The 14393-nt window shown below is 36.7% G+C and overlaps 1 protein-coding gene across 2 annotated transcripts in view; it reads right to left on the reverse strand.

Annotated features, from left to right (window-relative positions):
• Nucleotides 1–14393, reverse strand: part of ANAPC10 (anaphase promoting complex subunit 10) — a gene marked incomplete at its 5' end in the record, with an annotated part of 68195 nt that overhangs the window by 49743 nt on the left and 4059 nt on the right. Inside the window, one exon of one of the 2 annotated variants that reach the window (XM_080698051.1) lies at nt 5738–5858. The exons of the other annotated variant lie outside the window; for it this stretch is intronic. Coding sequence (XP_080554177.1) covers nt 5738–5858 — 121 coding nt within the window. The remainder of the gene's footprint in view (nt 1–5737; nt 5859–14393) is intronic. 2 annotated transcript variants of the gene reach the window in all.

Raw genomic sequence — 14393 nt, forward strand, 5'->3', positions numbered from 1 at the left:
GTTAAAATACCTGCTTAATAGTAAGATACAGTAGTATAAAATAATTATGAGAGCTGTCATATGTCTATACAATCACTTGAAAGATTCTGAAAAGACACAATATAAAGACTTTTAATGGTAAATTCTCACTTATGTACAGAAATAGTCCCTTCTGTAGAAAGCAACCAATTGCAAATATTTTATGTTTTTAAATAACAATTTGTAGGAGCTGGGAAATTTTGAACACAAGAAAGTATCAATTTTTGAAAACAGAAAATATTACTTAGTAAAACCCAGTTTTATATCTTGTAACCATTCACCAGAAAGTCTGTCCTCAGGTATAGAGGTTAAAATTCTCATTCTTCACTACAAAAGGGCCTGATCCCTTGATAGAGATTTTACAAAGGAGGTTACAAAGACCTAGAAACAATATATGCTTCCTAACTGAAAATGGAAAAAATATATATATGGCAGAAAAACAGTAATTTTAATAAACATGGTAGTCACTTTTTCGTCTTCAAATTTTTAAGAAAGTTAGTACTTCAAATCAGTAATAAAATTACAAAGAAAGCACAGTGGTTCAAGTAAACAAATCCATAATTTCTAGTAAAAAAAAAAAGTCTATTAAAACACTCTTAATACACACTACACCCTCCAGTGGGCAAGCATCCATGGAAAAATATAAAAAGATTTAGCTGGATTTTCCACTCAGTTAAATCAGTCCTATAACTAATGAAATGATGGCTCTAAAAACCTTATAAAAACTTTGTAACATTTTAATCACCTGTCTTGGTATATGTGTAACAAGTAAACTTTTTTTTCCCTAAAATATAGATCTTGTAATGCTTAAAAAATCATGATCACGATCTGTTCATCTTTCCTTAAAAAGCAAAGTGCTATCAGACACTTACTTCTTTAACTTATAAAAGAAGCCGGGTGTGATGGCACATGTTTGTAATCCCAGCATTCAGGAGGCTGAGATTGGAGGATCGGGTTCTCAGACAGCCTCAACTACTTAGTAATAACCCTCCCCAACTTAGTGAGACCCTGTTTCAAAATAAAGAAATAACTTGCCGGGCTAATGGCACACGCTTGTAATCTCCCCAATTGGGAGGCAGAGACAGGAGGATCGCGCAGGTTCTAAGCCAGCCTCGCTGGTTTAAGAGATCCTGTTTCCAAATAAAATATAAAAGAATATGTCTAGGCGTGTAGCCCAGAGGTAGAAGGGTTCCATCCCCAGTACCACCAAAAAATAATAAGAAAGAAAGAAAGAAAGAAAGAAAGAAAGAAAGAAAGAAAAACTTATAAAAGAAACAGGTATACAGAATAAATCACATACAAAGACACATAACTAAAAGATAAAGTATCATTGCTAGGGATGGTGGCACATGCCTATAATCCCAGTACTTGGGAGACTGAGATAAGAGAATCATAGGTTCGAGGCCAGCCTCAGCAATTTAGCGAGACCCTGTTTCAAAATATAAAATAAAAAGGGCTGGGAGTGTAGCTTAGAGGTAGAAGTCCACTGGGCCCAATCCTTAATACAAAAATAAAGAAACAAATAAGGGATGAGTTTGATCCCTAGCACCAAAAAAAGGATAAACATATACTTCGTATCATGTACTACAAAAAGTAAGGCACTAACATTTTTTTGTGTGTGTGTGTGGGGGGGGGGTACTGGGGTTCCTGGAAACCCTTCTACCTCCGGGCTACACTCCCAGACCTATTTTATATTTTTATTTGGAAACAGGGTCTCTTAAGCCCGCGTGGCTGGCTTCGAACCTGCGCGATCCTCCTGTCTCGGCCTCCCAAGCGCAGGGATTACAAGCGTGCACCACCACGCCCTGCAGGCAGTAACATTTTAAAGCAATATTGAAATCCTATGATTCCTTAGAGAGAACTGTAGTAAGAAAGCAAGCATATGTTCAGTAAGTTTTTCAGGGAAATGATTTATATTACCTGGTAATATTTAGGATTACTCGTCTCATAAGGCTATGTGGTTACAACCTGAACAATAAATACACTAAGAAAAAACTAAGAGATTACCTATAAGAGCTCTTTTTCTAAACAGATAATGTTTCAGTGCATAGTGATTATAATGGAAGCAAAGATAAGAATAAAAGTATTCAGAAGGTCCATATATCATGAAGTTTCTCCTATAAACCTCCAAAAATAGCAACATTTATAACAGAATACAAAACATAAATCTAGAAATATTGTGTGAAGATGTACATTTCCCAAAATGCATCAGAATTTTTAATATACATGCTCTAGGAAAAACTGCTACAACCAAGACGCCTTGAAATGTTGAATTTACTACTAGAAGAGGAGACTATGAAGTAAAGGACGACAGTGACATCTTGTGGACATTTTGGATATATACCACACATACCAAAACATTTCTAGTGTTTCATGTATCCCAAACTGCCAGAGGAATTATGAAAATCTTTAGTTTAAAACCAAGACAAAACTTTACCCCCAACAGCCTTCTCAATATGCACAGTCCATCTATAGAAATATAAAATTTTCAACAAAGTGTAAAATATCTCATGTCTTCAGAGCACTGAACACTGATTAATTTTATTAAATAAATGACTGAAAAGGGTTATAAATAAAATATGATTATGATAAGAAAATTTAAATACTCTGCTTAAAAAAGCACTAGAGCTAGGCACAGTGGCACACACCTGTAATCCCAGTACTCAGGAGGCTCAGACATGAGGATAGCAGGTTAGAGACAAGCCCCGGCAACGTAGCTCTCAGGAACCTAGTAGGTCCCTGTTTCAAAAAAATAATAAAAAAGTCTAGAGGTGCAGCTCGAAGACAGAATGCCCCTGGGTTCAGCTCCCCAGTATCCCCCCCCAAAAAGCACTTGAGTGAAGATAGAACTTAGAAAATTAAGAGTTGCACTTATTTATAAATTTATTCAAGTTTTGGGACTGTGTACTGGTCTGCCAGATAACCCCCAACATTTTTAAACTGGAAAAAAAAATCTATCTTATTTTTAAAAAAGTTTTTAAACTGAAATTACTTCTTTGTCAGGTGTGGTGGTGCATGCCTGTAATCCCCAAAACTGGAGAAGCTGAAGCAAGAGGATCACCACAAGAGCAGGCTGAGTAACTTGCTAAAATCCATATCAGTTTTTTAAAAGTAAAGTAAGATAACTGTCTACAATAAGAATAGCTAGTCAATTCAAAGCAATAAACCTGGTCTGGATGTCAGTAAGATGGTGAAGTAAGATGTTTTCCAATACTAATCATCCCACAGAAATAATAATTTAAACAACTATCCACATCTGCCCACAAAAGCACTTTCACAAGACCCGAGGAAATCAAATGAGAGATTATTGCACCTACATGTAGCACACAAATAAGAAAAAATGTAGTAAAGAGGGTGGGAGGGCACGCCTACCTCACTCACATCACCCTTTTGCAAGCCTAGACAGCACAGCAAGGAGAGAGCCCAGCTCGGGGAGAAGAGGGAAGCGCCAGCATGAGCCCGCCCAGTAAAAGCCAGCAGGTGGCAGAACACTGCAGCCCTGACTCCAGGCCAGTACTCATGGACTGAGGTCCAGGCCTGCCGTGGTGCAGCGCCAAATCTTACAGCCCCAGGCTCCACATCCATCTTGTACAGTCAGTTCTGGGCCTGTCCTACCACCAAACCAACCTCCACAGATTCAGTCTCTAAGTGAGCTCCAGGAACAGACCTGCCCTGGCACCATGCCAGCCCCCAAATCCATATTCATCAGGCCAGCATCTGCAGTCCTGCCACCAGGCTAGCCCAGTGCCAGGTCCATCCCAGGTTCTAGGCTTGAGGCACACGTCAACACCACATCAGTGGTTCTAGCTTAGTACCAGGTTGGCACCCAGGGACAAAGGCTCAAGGTGTACCCACTGCAGGGCTGGCTACCGAGACACCATACTCTAGGAGACCCAGGGTCCAGGCCTGTTCCAGTGGACCTCAGAGCTGGGCTGGCAGCCATGGATTCATAATTTAGGACCCCAGTTATAGTGATAGACACTTTAAATAAAGGACTAAACAAAGTATCTATGGCCAATATCTTTACCTAGTCATATATATATATATATATGTATATATATATATATATATATATCAATATATTTATCAATATATAAGCAAATTTCACAAAAAAACAACACTGCATTTAATAAAAACATAATGGAAACATATGGTTTTTATTTAGTATTTTATCACCAACTCACATAAGAAATATAAATGTAGAGTCATGATCTTAATAAGCACTAAGTAAAATAAAGAGTCCAGACCATAAATTAACTAGATGTTTTTCAAAGATCAGTAAGTGCTTCTCAGATCTCTCAGAACCACCAGAGTTTAATGTTTATTTCAAAAAAGTTCTGATAAAAATGCTAAGAGCCAGAACTTCACAAATACACAGTTCAAAATCACTGAAAGTATTTCTACAGTGTCATCTTGGGGGACTGATAAAACTCAAGTCACAAAAGCACTCACTGTCATAGTAACATCAAAAAGTTATACATATCATAAACCGTGGTATATTCAAACAAGGAATAAAAAAAATGAAGAACTGATACATGGTGAACCTGGAAAAAAAAACCCAGGCTAAGTAAAAGCTTTATATATAAAGTTATTATGCGGGCCAGGCATGGCAGCCCATGCCTGTAATCTCAATTACTTGGAAGGCTGAAGTAGTACCAGGCCATCCTGGGCAACTTAGTGAGACCCTATCTCAAAAATAAACAAACAAACAAACAGGAAGGGCTGGGGGTATAGCTCAGTGACAGAGCCTTAGGTTCAATCCCTAGTACCCCCAACACACACACACACACACACACACACACACACACACACACACTAATTTGTATGAATCCATTTATAATATCCTGAAATTGGAAAAACTGATCTATGAAAACAACCCAAATCATAGTAATAGTTACCTCTAAGGGTAGCATAGAGATAGAGACTAACTGGAAGAGGTATGAAGAAATTTTCTAGGGTGATGGAAATATTTTTTTTGTTGTTGTTCTGTTTTGTTTTGGTGGTACTGGGGTTCCTAGAAGCCCTTCTACCTCTGGGCTACACTCCCAGACCTATTTTATATATTTTTTTAAACAGGGTCTCTTACTCCAGCGCGGATGGCTTCGAACCTGCGTGATCCTCCTGTCTCCGCCTCCCAAGTGCGGGGATTACAAGCGTGCACCACCACGCCCGGCGGGTGATGGAAATATTCTATATTTTAAAATTGTTGTATTTACACAGATGTATGCATCTGTCAAGACTTATCAAATAATCTACATAAGATCTATGTAAAACTGAATACATATTTTACCTTAATAATAATAATAATAATATTAAAATTTTTTTGATAACTCCACCAATATATTATGCTGAAGCATTTTTGGAATGAATATGCAGATATCTGCAACTTATTTTAAAATGCACAAAAAATTAAATGAGCAGATTTTAATAAAGCAAATATAGCAAGCTATTAATAATTAAAGAATCTAGGAGGTAAGTATACTGGGATTCACTACAATTCTTTTAGTTTTTCTATATGTCTAAACATTTTTATAACAAAAGGAATAATAATCAAAATTCAAAAGAAATAAAAAATATTATACACAAACATGTTCTCAATATTAACAATTTTCCTGTCATATGTGTTAACATTTAAATCTGTCTACTCTAATGTCAACTGTGACTATTTCTAGAGCAAAAGTTAAAAGATGACATAATTTTAACAATTTGAAAGACATACCCGTATTTCTTGAAGATTGTGAAAATTATTTCCTACTCTGACTGAGATTTTGCTTGGAGTATAGCTTTCATCAGATTTGTAGTCTGCGTATATACATAATGTCTTCACTGTTGTTTTTCTTCTAAAAGCAATAAAGTAAAAACATGCACTTTATCATACAGAAAATTATATCCAAAGCATCTTCTCTTCTGATGTGGAAAAATCATGTTTGCAAAAATGAGTATTTGAATAGATAACTTGTCTCATGTAAAAAGACAGATATGTTTTACTTATATAGACATTTCTTATGTAGAACATGGTCAAAAAGTAAAGATGATCAAAGAAAAAATAGATAAGTCAAATTAGGTACTTTAGTGTATAACCAAGCATTTAGGATTCCCATTCTCTTCATCTGTTGTGTTAGACAGGCAAATGTTTTAACAACTTGGCTTTCTTCACCAGTCAACTACTTACTTTCTTGTATTAATACCTGATAATAAGTAGCTAATTGAGAAGTGCAGCAAAGAGAAAAACATCTTTTTTTTTAATATTAGCATAACCTGCTAGTTACACAAGAAATAAAATTCTCCTCTTATTCTTAAATGTATCACAGTCTAGGAAATAAACAAGCCAACAAAAATAGTAGAAAATTAACCTTGCAAAAAAATGCAACAGACCAAAAAATGTTCAGTTTCTAAAAATCAAAAAAAGAGAAATTAAAACAAAATATTAGTTTATTATCACATTGAAAAATGACTGATAATATCAAAATTAGACTAGAAAAAGATGCTTTCATAGCCAGTTGCAGATATGGCCCATTAATTCAATCTGTAAGAATGCACTAAAAATATACAATTATCAAAACTAGATGTAGAAAAATTGCTATGATGGGATTAGTATAAATTATAAAAACGCGAATATCCATTACAACAGAGAATTGGTTTAATTATAATAAAGCCATGTAATGAAATACTCTACAACTAATGATGGTCCCCTATAGTGCTTTGACTTGCATTTTGTGACTTTATAATGGCTGCAAACCAGTAAGTGCTGCACAGAAGCCATAGTTCAGATTTTGAATTTCGATCCTTTTCTCTGCTAGCAATATGCAGCATGCTATTCCCTTCCAGTAGTGGGTGGTCAGCCATGAGATCACCAGGTAAGTACACTACTCTGTATTGTACTATGCTGCTAAGTTATGATATTTGGTAGGTTAGGTGCATTACTTTTTACTTAATATCTTTCAACTTGCTATGGGCTTACTGGAACATAATTCCATAGTAGTCAAAGAGCATCTGTATTTAAAATAAATAATCAGAGCTCGGGTATCGTGGCACACACTTTTAATCCCAGTACTTGGGAGGCTGAGACAGAATGATCACAGATTTGAAGCCAGGCTCAGCTATTTAGCGAAGCCCTGCACAACTTAGTGAGACCCTGTTTCAAAATAAAAGAAAAAATAGGGCTGGGGGGTGTAGCTTGGTGGTAGAATGCACCTAGATTCCATCCCCAGTACTGCAAAAGAAAGGAAGGAAGGAAGGAAGGAAAGAAAGAAAGAGAGAGAGAGAGGGAGGGAGGAGAAGCAGCAGCAGCAGCAATCAGACATACAGTTATAGTAGAAAAAAAGAGGAGACTAAGAAACAGTACCTACAGAAGGATCACATTTTGGAGAAAAAAAGAGCATAAACCTATATCTGTATGAAAAAAAGACCTAGATAGAATCATACAAAAATAGTAAAAGTAGTTAACTTGATAGGATGGAAGCAATTATCGAAGGTCATTATTTTCTTCATTATGATTTCTATATTTAATGAATTTTTTTTAGAATATGCATGAATCACCAGACATAGAGGTGAATGCCTGCAACCCCAGCACTTAGAGACGGTAGGATCACAGGTTTATGGTCAGTCTCAGTAACTTAGGGAAACCCTCAGCAACTTGGTGAGACTCTGTTTCAAAATAAAAAATAAAATAGGGCCAGGGATGTAGCTCAGAGGTGGAATGCCCCCTGAATTGAATGCCTAGTACTACCAAAATGAAAAAGAAAAAAAGAATAAGCATGTGTCATTTTGACCACCAGGGGGGGGGAAATTGGGTAACTTTAAAAACTGACACCCCCCACCCCCCAAAAAACATTGAGAAGTCTATGGAAATGAGCTTTAAAAGTTAAGTTCGGCTGGACATTGTGGTGCACACTTGTAATCCCACTACTTGAGAGGCTGAGACAGGAGGATTGCAGGTTCTCAGCTAGCCTTAGCCTGCTTAGTGAGGCACTCCGCAACTTAGTGAGACCTTTTCAAAATAAAGAATAAAATGTAGGGCTGGGGGTGTAGCTCAAAGGTAGCATGCCCATGGGTTCAACTCCCAGTTAAGAAAAAAAAAGTTCTAATGTAAACTAGCACTAACTTAGTAACAATGAACTCCCTAAACAGAAGTAGTCCGTGTCAAAAGTCAGCCTATAAAAACAGCAGAGTCTGTAGCTCTCTTGTGAGGACCAAAATTGTGTAGCCTAAGCTATTCATCAGAAAGGACAGGAAAGCTAAGGATTTTTTTTTCTCAAATCAACACATAAAACACTAAGTAACCTGGAACTGTTGACAGGACAAAACTGTCACTAGGTTCTCAAAAGAGGCCAGGGGCATCAATGTGACATCTTTCTCTTTTGCTGGGCCAGCAAGGAGACTAAAGAGGAAGCAAAGGAATAAGAGGGAATCGAAAAGGGTATATTCAACACCTTCTCCTCCAGAGCTCTAAGCAGAAAATAAAAGGCCATTCCTACTATGGAGAGGTCAGAGATTACTCCAGTTGCCTTCCATAACAAAAAAACAAATGCACATCTAAAGGATCAAGATTTTTGCTCAGAATAATTTCATTTCTACATTATAAAATTTTAGAAAGTCACTGAAATCTACAAAATAAGGAGATAAGGAACGAAAAGAATAGTAATAACACTAATGGTAATAAAGATGATGCCAAAATCAAGTGAGTACTGTGTGTCTGGCCCAGAAGGATAGATATTGCCTCATTTTCACTCAACATTGTGTACAGGAATTATTATTAATGCCATTTTACTTATTTAAAAAAGTAATGCTCAGGTTAATAATTGGCGTAAAGTAAAAAAGCTAGTAGGAAGTCAGGCACGGTAGTGCCCACATGTAATCCCAGTACTTAGGGGCCTGGGACAGGAGGATCTCAAGTTCAAAGCCAGCCTGTGTAATTGAGTGAGGCCCTCTGCAACGCAGTGAGACCGTGTTTCAAAATAAAGAATAAAATAGGGCTGGGGGTAGAGCTAAGAGATAGAATGCCCCCAGATTCACTCCCCAGTGCCACATAATAAAAAAATCTAGTAAGTAGGTACAATCAGAATTCAAATTCCTATTCATTTGCCTCATGGTTTTTTTGTGGGTTTTTTTTTTTTTTTTTTTGGTGGTACTGGGGTTCCTGGAAGCCCTTCAACCTCCGGGCTACACTCCCAGACCTATTTTAAGTTTTTATTTGGAAAAAGGGTCTCTTAAGCCAGAGCGCATGGCTGGCTACGAACCTGCGGGATCCTCCTGTCTCTGCCTCCCAAGCACGGGGATTACAAGCGTGCGCCACCATGACCGGCTTGCCTCATATTTTTAACCATTAGTACTGCCTTTCTTTTTATTTTACTTAATAGCTTATTCAAGAGTTATTAATACCAGTTCACAGTGATATATAGGTGTTTATAGTTAAATCTTATGTAAACTGTGAGTTTTTTCCCTAATGTTCATGTATTTCATGTATTCCCAGAAATCATACTTTTAATTTATGATATACATAGTTTTATTAGATTTACAAAAGAAACTGACCTCACAAAAGGCTCAAATTACTCTAAAAGTTATAGTTTTAAAATTAAAGTTATAGTTTTAAAAATCTTTTAAGACTTTAACAATTCTATCTCATGATCAATCAATCTAAATATTACCCAAAAACTCATTATTTTTTCAAATAGCAATGTATGTGGGATGACGATAGGTTATGACACCGACAGCTATGCAAATCTTTTTTTTTTTTTTTTTTTTTGTAGTACTAAGGATGAAACCCAGGGGCATTCTAAGCTACACCTCCAGCCCTATTTTTTTTATTATTTATTTTGAAACAGGGTCTGAGTTGCAAGGGCCTCACTAAGCAGCTGAGGCTGTCCGTGAACTTCAATCCTATCTCAGCCTCCCAAATGCTGGGACTACAAGCATGCGCCACCATGCCTGGCTTCAAATCGTTATTATAATAATCACCATCTATTTAAAGTTTACTACATGCCAGCCATCTTGCTAAACTCTTAGGACAATGCATTACATGAGGGAAGCAAGAGGGCTCAATGTCCCCAGTTCTGATGCAGCCGCCCTCCCTCCACACATTTCACTCACTCCTCCTCCTGAGAAAAAGCTGCTGGTAGCAAGCAAATGTTTGCTTTGTTCCTTCATGCCACAGACTTAATAGGGGCCAGCAATACTGGCCTAGCACTTCTATAACTGGATGGGTAAGGCTTTTTAATTCTAGGGTTCAATAATGGGATACACACTTGACTGCAAACCTGACGCAGATACAATGTGTCTCAAAGTCAGCACTGTCAGTTTTATAGAGGTGTTATTTTGGTCTCCACCTGCTGACTCTTAAATAATCTCTCATCTGGTTTGGAACCCATTAATGTTTTCCAACAGAAAACATTAGTGACTGACAATCTTAGTTGCTTACCTTACATTCCTTCTTTCCTTCTTACTTCATAACATACAAGTAAAAGATCTAACTCCTTAAAGTTAGATATGACCATGTGAGTAGGCTATGGCCAGTAAGATTTATTTATTTTTTGCAGTACTGAGGATGGAACCCAGGGGCATTCTACCTCCAAGTTACACCCCCCCCAGACCTATTTTTTAATTCATTTGTGTGTGTGTGTGTGTGTGTGTGTGTGTGTGTGTGTGTGTGGTACTGGGGGTCTACCTCCGGGCTATACCCCCAGACCTATTTTACAGTCTCGCGCAGCCTCGATTAACTCCCTGGGTCTGAGACTTTGCGATACAACCCAGTAAAGGAGTAGTGGCAGCTGAGATTACAACAGACTCGAGATACAGAGCACACTAAATGAAGTCGTAGCGACCCAGGGAAGGTACAAAATTCTGAAATCACGGGAAAGAGAAACAATAGTCCAATGAATGCCCACAACCCCATATTATCAGAACCTGATAACACAGAAATTCAGAGATCTCCAGAAGATCAAATCAGGAAAATCAATGTAGAAATAATACAGGACTTTCTAAAAGAATTTAGAGAGAGTCTAAAAGAAATAAAGGATGCAATCATTGAGGTAAAGGCCTCAATTCAAAGTATAAAAAATCGATTAGACCACATAAAGAATAGAATCTCACTCTAGAAGATGATCACTCCAAAAACGAACGCATAATTTATAACTTAGAAAAAAAATCAGAGAGCAGGAATCTGACATTGAAGAAATATGGGCCCATTTTAAGAGAGCTAACTTAAGAATAATCAGAATAAAGGAGGGGAAAGAAGGTGAAAACAAAGGGATCAATAATATCTTCAAAGAAATAATAGCAGAAAATTTTCCAAACATAGAGCAAGAGGTTGATACACAAACTTATAGAACTCCCTTTAGACAGGATCAGAGAAGAGGTTCCCCACGCCACATAATTGTCAAAATGACCAATGTGGAAGCCAAGCAGAGAATCTTAAAGGCAACAAAAACAAAAGGCCAAGTGACATTCAGAGGCAAACCAATTAGAATCACTCCAGACTTCCCAAACCAAGTCATGAAAGCCAGAAGGGCTTGGAGTAACATATTCCAAACTCTGAAAGAATACAAGTTCCAGCCAAAAATTTCCTACCCAGAAAAACTATCAAATTAGATGAGGAAATAAGAAGCTTCCGTGACAAACAGAAACTGAAGGAATTTATGTCTTCAAAACCAGCACTAGAGAAAATATTCAGAGATTAACTACAAAGAAGAAATAGGTAATAAACACCAGAACCAGAGAAACAGAATTTTCCATCCAGCAGACAACTAAGCAAAGAAGAATAAACAGTATTTCAAACAGAAATAAAATCTTAACTTGTTAGGAATTAAAAGTTATCTCTCAATAATCATACTGAATGTAAGTGGCCTCAATTCCCCAATAAAAAGACATAAAGTAGCAAAATGGATTAAAAACCAGAATCCATCCATTTCCTGCTTACAAGAAACACACTTTACAAGTAAAGAGAGTAACAAACTCAAGGTAAAAGGCTGGAGCAAGGTAATTCATGTTAAGCAGCTATCCTAACAAATGTGAAGTAGTATTTCACTATAGTTTTTATTTGTATTTCCTTAATGATTATTTATATTATGATGATGAGTGATATTCATGTGTTTATTGGTTATATAAAAATCTTTGGAGATTCATTATTTTAGTCTTTTACCTATTTCTAAATATTGTTTGCTTTTATTGTTGCTAATTTTTAGGATTGCTATCTGGAATACTAACCTTCAGATATAACATTTGGAAATATTTTATCCCATTCTATCAGTAACTTTTTTTTTTTTTTTTTTTTTGGTGGTATTGGGGTTCCTGGAAGCCCTTCTACTTCTGGGCTACACTCCCAGACCCATTTTTGTATTTTTATTTGGAAACAGGGTCTCTTAAGACAGCACAGCTGGCTTCGAACCTGCGCAATCCTCCTGTCTCCGTCTCCCAAGCGCAGGGATTACAAACATGCGCCACCACGCCTGGCCTATCAGTAACTTTTAATTCTGTTTGCATTGTCTTTAGATGTATTTTTTTTTTATTTTTTAGGAAGTTTGTTTATTCTTTTGTTGCCTGTGCCTTTGAAATCATATCCAAGAAATCACTGCCAATTTCAATGTTGTGAAGTTTTATGACCCAGGTTTTCTTCTAAAAGTTTATAGTCTTAAGATTTACACTTAGGTCTTTTATCTATTTTGAGTTAATATTTGTATATGGTGTTAGGTAAGGGTCCAATTTTATTCTTTTTCATGTAATTATTATTTTTCAACAATATTTAGTGAAAAGATTACTTCCTTTACCAAATGTTCTTGGAAACCTTGTCAAAAATAACTTGACCATATATAAAAGAAGTTATTTCTAGGCTTTTTACTTTATTCCACTGGTTTATATAGCTGCCTTTATAGCAACACTACACTGTTTCAATTACTGTAGCTTTATAAGGTTGAAATCAGAAAATGTACATCTTCTAGCTTTGTTCTTTTTCAAGATTGTTATGGGTATCTAGAGTTCATATCTCATGTCAGGATAGATTTTTTTTTAAATAAATAAATAAATATATGATTGTTTCACCTTAAAAAAAAGGAAAAAATATCCTCTGGTAAGAAAGAAAGCGAAAAGAAATATTGAAATGTTATTTCTAAGTGATCAAAAGCTTGATATTAGACAAATGAATGTTATGTGAGATTATCATTGTTAATTTTGGATAAATTGCTATAATATGTCAACTGCTAAGCCAAGCATGGGAAGAAGGGATGGGGAGGGAATGGGGTAGGGTTTGGGTAGGGACTAACTGGGCGATGTGTGCATGTATGTATATGCAAGTTTTTTATCCCATTATGATATATGAATACAGTGTACTAATAACACTATTTGCAAGAAAATGGAGAGAACTTGCGAATATTGTGCTTAGAGAGATTAGTCAGTTACAGAAAGTGAAAGGCTGTGTGAAAGCTAGAGAGAACCTGGGAAATAAAGACCTCAGATAAATGGGGGGACACGAGTGGAATGGATGGGGAGGGGCAGTGGAGCAAGAGGACCTGATGATGATAACTATTCAAATGACCTTTTGCTCACACATGAGCTTATTTGTATGGATAGACTATTGATGGGGAGGGCGAAGGGGCGTGGAAACTGAGTTGAAGCACACAAAAAAAGGTACGTGTATATATGTATTTATCGCTCTAAACCTATGATGTATAAGTACAATGAACCAATAACAAATAAAATTTTAAAAATAATAAATGTAAAGGTTGAATGACATAAATGGGTAAGTCATTTAGCAAAGTATCTGGTACTTTAATACTTACAAGAATTAGCTGCTACTTTTATTGCTGATCTATATATATTTAATACCCTAAAATAGGAGTTGGCATTCTACATGGGCCATATCCCACCATCACCTGCTTTGAAAGATCAAATTTAATTAGAACTAAAATCAATCACTTGTTTCCGGGTGTGGTGGCGCACGCTTATAATCCCAGCATTTGGGAAGCTGAGACAGAAGGATCGTGGTTCACGGACAGCCTCAGCTACTTAGTGAGGCCCTCTGCAACTAGTGAGAGCCTGTTTCAAAATAAAGAATAAAAAATAGGGCTTGGGTATAGCTTGGAGGTTGAATGCCCCTGGGTTCCATTCTCAGACCCCCCAAAAAATATATCAGTCACTTGTGTATTGTATGTAGTTTAGTGCTGGAATGGAGAACTCCATAGCTACAAGAGAGACAAGATAGCCCACAAGGTTTAAAATATGTATTATCTGGCTGTTTCATATAAGGTTTACTGGTAGGTACCCTAGGACAATAAAAAACAAAAAATTAAAAATACAATTTTAGCCAGGTGTGGTGGTACACCCTTGTAATCCCAGCACTTGGGAGGCTGAGACAGGAGGATCATGCAGGTTTGAAGCAGCCTCAG

The sequence above is a fragment of the Muscardinus avellanarius genome (assembly GCF_963383645.1).
Source record: "Muscardinus avellanarius genome assembly, chromosome: 6".
Taxonomy (NCBI): domain Eukaryota; kingdom Metazoa; phylum Chordata; class Mammalia; order Rodentia; family Gliridae; genus Muscardinus; species Muscardinus avellanarius.